The 5,283-nt window shown below is 38.1% G+C and overlaps 1 protein-coding gene across 1 annotated transcript; it reads left to right on the forward strand.

Moving 5' to 3' along the window:
* The first annotated feature begins 3,375 nt into the window (after window positions 1-3,375).
* LOC131155652 (transcription factor bHLH84-like) lies at window positions 3,376-4,965 on the forward strand. Its single transcript, XM_058108916.1, has 5 exons — window positions 3,376-4,020; window positions 4,133-4,399; window positions 4,498-4,563; window positions 4,669-4,734; window positions 4,873-4,965. The coding sequence occupies exons 1-5, from the start codon at window positions 3,376-3,378 to the stop codon at window positions 4,963-4,965; spliced, it is 1,137 nt and encodes a 378-aa protein (XP_057964899.1).
* The last annotated feature ends 318 nt before the right edge of the window (window positions 4,966-5,283 follow it).

A 5,283-nucleotide genomic window follows, 5' to 3' on the forward strand; every position in this document is an offset into this window, starting at 1 on the left:
GCCTTAACCTGTGCTTCCAGCACACTGATCCTCTCAGCATTGTTTGGTGCCATGGTCACTTACCAAAGCTTTCCAAATCCCACAACGAAGGCAATCGAATTCACGTAGCAACTCAACCTTGGGCTCTGATACAAAGTGTCACGATCCCACTATTTTCACACCTTTGTGAAGGGCTGTGCGGCGCTAGCTAAAGCACTCTTGCTTAACTAGCCAGCCTATCGTTTACTAACATTCATCCACAAAACACTTTCATTAGCATTCATTCAAATAGAAGCGGAAACAGTAATCAATTCATGAAAGTCGTGGTAACCAAGTAGTAAACATTGAAGCAAACGTAATTCATTAACAACACCTCCGTTGACATCGTGTGCTTAGCGAAGGAGGCAACTAGGCTAAACACGTTGACAATAGCTAGTGAGTTTTACAATGACTGATGAACACTCACCCTCCCCTAAAGAGCTTTCTAGGTCATTCCTACTCTAGTACTAGGAAACATCAAAGTGATCGAGAAGTCATATTGTCTTATTTGGCATACAAAGATACTACTAGCAGAAAATAACCCTACACTAGTATTTACATAATGGAAACTCATCTCAAGGACACGAGATAAGTGGTCACATGCAAGTATAATGTCCTGAACAAGTTCAACTCGTGACACATGATTAGTATGTGGCTTACAACTTAACTTACCTTTTCAACACGTGACTGACCCGATCTATCCTCTCTTAAGGATGTGCTTTTGGTCACGTTACCTACACATGGCTGACCTGACCTATCACCTTCCAAGGAAGGTGCTCCTAACAAATAAACAACAACATATGTCTGACCTAATGGTCACCCCCAACAATGACTAAATTTATTTTTTTCAAGAATCCTCTAAAATAACTTGAGCCAAACAGCCCCCAAAGATTTTCCTTCTAACTCGTCAATTATATGTACCAATGTGCAAACATATATAATTTACTATTAACTAATCATTGGCACTTCTACAAACAAGAGATGCAAGCAAACCATCTCAAACTCCTATAGTAAAATATGTAGTAAAATAAATGACTGCCCACTTGGGCTTTGCAAATATATTCTCCTAAAATACTAAAGTAAATTATGGCAATATTACAATATGTATCTCATTAAGCATTGTATTTCATAATGGGCCATTAATAAAACATAGAAGACCGACTTGGATCCATATTGACTATATATAGTACCACACTTATGCTATTAAATATTATATATATTTGGTAATAGGTGGTGTCAATGATATAACAACAAAACCCTGCAAATTTTAATGATAGTTCTAACAGCATTCACCTCCTGTAAACCTCAAAAATTAATGTTCGTGTTTCTAATTTACAATATCTACGTGCAGTGCATGTTGCAAGTAACTAGTAAATAAAGAATAATCAAGCAATGGAAGGGAAGGGAAGACAAGACACAAGGAAAACAAAAGGGGAGAGCCAGATCTGCAATCTTGAACCATCAACTAAACACATGAATAAATTAACAAGCCCACCCATAATGCAAACAAAGAATATGTTAGTATGAAAATAGGGATCAAACCATTTGGCACTCATGTTTTACTGAAAATACTTTTTTTAATTATAGGTTACATGTTTATTTTTATTTTTATCTTCGGAGAGGGGTTGGAATTCATACACTGCAAATTATAAAAATATAATTTATCTCGTCAAGTTCTTTTCATATACACTTGATATAGATTACATTGTGCCTATGAATTGGCAGATTTATAAGATGCAGAGTCCTATAGTTTTGAGATGTTATTATTTGAAGCTATAGCCAATGAAGCTATTGAGGAAGTACATGCAGTTTTCAGCCATTTGTCCTTGTAGATTGATTACATCTTACTATGGGAAAAGTTTGTGAGTGTTACTCAACTCTCTTATGCAAGGGATGCTCAAATATCACATTTTGATTGTGACTTAATCACCTCAGGCTTGTGTAATGCAGACCGATTGCTAGCACATCCTCACCGGGTAAAAAAAAAAAACAAGTCTTCTGTGATTTAGTTAAACCAAATCTATGTTTTCCGTCTCAATACCTTAATCAGAATTTATGCAAGTGATTTTTAGTAAATCTAAGTTTTCACCCACATGAGAGAGAGAGAGAGAGAGAGAGAGAGAGAGAGGTGACACGGCAGGTGATAGCACGCTTGCTTTGAACCCTATTCAAACATAAGGCGAGAGAAATCCTCACCACTAGAACATCCTTGCCCTCATTATATTTCGGTGTTTTTCTGCTTAAACAAACACTAGGACTGTCTAAAACTTGGAAAATATTAAGGAAAGAAAAAAAAAAATGAAGGAATCCATATTTTTAATGATTGGTTATCAAAGTGAAAAATAAAATAAAATGTATAGTATGAACAAAATTTGATTTTACACATTAGCTTTTGGTTTTTCAAAACTTTTAATCATCATTGAGCAAACTCTTATTTTAAATCGTAATACAATGAAAATTTTCTACCTAGCACCTTTTCTGTCAATCACTATCCAACCCCTCATACAAAAATCAAAGTAACTATTGAAAGGAATCTAAACTGACCATGGCAATGATCCTCCTTAACTGAAAATTACATAACACTGCAAACAAAGAAAGGAGGTGATTCTACCCCATTGGCAGGTTATTCTAAGGGATTCTTACTTTGTGGGCATGTGATTCTGAGTTCAGGGAACACTTGTTAGGTTTTACAACCAGTGTTGAGGGGACAAAATCCATGTCAGCTGATACCATGTCTGGTTGCAGGGACCTTTAAGCATGTCCAGACCCTTTGCCACGATCTCCCCCCATCGTCTATTTACATTTATCCGTATGCACATTCATTTTTTTTCGGGGCAGAGCATTATCTATGCATATATATATATTTAGCAGACTCCCACGTCCCCTCAACAGCCAGTTTTTGATCATCACTCATCACAGTTTAATTTGTCCATTTTGAATGATTGCTCTTGGATCCTCAATCATTCTATTCTGTTTTTTTAGGTAAGAACGTCCATTCTCAGGGGACTTCAAAAGCACAGAACGATTGCATTATTTAAATGTTTCATCATTGCTTGAACTTGGTCTTCCTCTGAGTTGTACAAGGCCCCATCGCAACTCGTGTGAATTGATTACAGACAGTTAGACTCCGTCGCACGTTAACTATAGAGAATTGGGAAGTGAATGATTGTTATTTTTTTTTTTTCATATTAAGTTAATACTTTTTGGACATTCTTGGCAGCAGTTGGGTATAAATATGTCTCATGGGTTCTACCTGCCTTAAGCATCGAGCAAATCGAGCTTCCATCATAACAGCTTGAACCCAAAAAACAGATAAACCCTTGTGGTTTCCAATCGACTTCCAATCTGTAAACTAATATGGAGCTTGTGGGAACCATGTCTGAGGGAGAATGGAGCTCTTTCAGTGGCATGTACTCCACTGATCAGGAGGCTGATTTCATGGCCCATTTGCTGAACTTTCCGAATGAGCTCGAGGGGGGTTCAAACTTGGGAGTCTCCTCTGCTTTTTGGCATGGCCATGAATCTTCAATGAACATGGCAGCCTCTGGAGACGGTCCATTCTACCCTTATTCTGAAAATAATAATTCTAGTTTGTACTGTAATTCACAAGGGAGTAGTTATAGTGGCGGTAGTAGGGGTAGTATGCTCTTCCCCACTTCAAGTCATGAAGGTTACCAATATTTGGGTGATTCTCATCAACTTTTTGTGGCAAATAATAGCTCAATGCCAATGGAATTTTGCACAGAGGAAGCAAAACATGACAGCTTCGCGGATCAGGTCATTGCTGACAATCCAATGGGATATGCTGACGACTGCTTGAACCAAGAGATGAGCAGCGACAAGTCGGAAGACTCTGGTGGAAATCTCCCTAATCAACATGTTCTTTCCGACAAGGTTTTGCATCCGGAAAGAGAATCCGAGTTCCAAGCACCTAAACCTTCCGCAGAGGCCAAGAACAGCCCACCAGAGAATTCCAAGAAGAGAACTCGGATTTCTGGAGACGTAAGTAGAGTCAGCTTTTCCAATCTCAGTGTTAATTAATGTAAAGCTGGATTCTTTTCTGGGTAGTGTTGGTTACATGGGTTTGCATGCTGACCTTTATTTCATAATGCAGGTCCAAAAGAACAAGAGAAATGTTAAGTCGAAGAAAAATCCGAAGCTCATATCAACCAACAACAGTGGTGATCAAGACAACAATGCTGGGCTTAATGGGAACAGCACCAGCAGCTGCTGCTCAGAAGATGACTCCATTGGTTCACAGGAGCTGACTGGAGGTGTGACTTCGAGTTCGAGCTTAAAAGGGTCTGCCACCCTCAACACAAACGGCAAAACAAGAGCCAGTAGGGGTTCAGCCACTGATCCGCAGAGCCTCTATGCAAGGGTAACAATCCACCTTTCTCAGCAAATTAATCAGCTTTGGTCAATCTGCAGCTTCCAAGCTATGCACAGTCTATTCATTGATCCTTCTTTGTTTTACAGAAAAGAAGAGAGAGAATAAATGAGCGATTAAGGATCTTGCAGAACCTTGTCCCCAATGGAACAAAGGTAAACTTATATGCTTCGTGATAGTATATTGTATGAGTAAATCTCTTGGCCCAGCTTCAGGAGAAAATAGAAAAGGAGTTGAACATTTATTCTTTGGAATCACAGGTTGACATTAGCACAATGCTTGAAGAAGCTGTCCAGTATGTCAAGTTCTTGCAACTTCAGATCAAGGTAAAAGCAGGGGAAAATTGTATTCCATGCTCATTTCAAGATCAGCTCAGTGATTTATCACTGTTTCCATTTGAAACTAATCGGTATATACACACTCACTAACCAGCTTATTGAAATTTTGGGTATGTGTATTTGCAGCTCCTCAGCTCTGATGATCTATGGATGTACGCACCGATTGCTTACAATGGAATGAACATTGGCCTTGATCTGAATATCGCCACACCAAGATGATCCAGGAATGTAGGAGGGATTGCTGCTGAATTTCTGTTAAATAATTTATACATACATTAAGTTAATACATAAGTCATTAAAATATTCATCTTATATAATTTTTGAGGAGTAATAGTCAAGAATAATTTTTACTACATTTAATGTGTTCCTTTCTTTTCTTGTTCCCCAAGTACAATGAAAATAGTTGGATAAAATTTTATTCTCAGTGGTTAAAGTGCTGGCCATGAACCCAATTGTGGACTCTCAGCAAAACATTGCTATAAAATTGGTATAATATTTGGTGGCACATTTAAGTTTCAACCCATTCCATGGATCAAA

This window comes from Malania oleifera, chromosome 5 (assembly GCF_029873635.1).
Source record: "Malania oleifera isolate guangnan ecotype guangnan chromosome 5, ASM2987363v1, whole genome shotgun sequence".
Lineage (NCBI taxonomy): Eukaryota > Viridiplantae > Streptophyta > Magnoliopsida > Santalales > Ximeniaceae > Malania > Malania oleifera.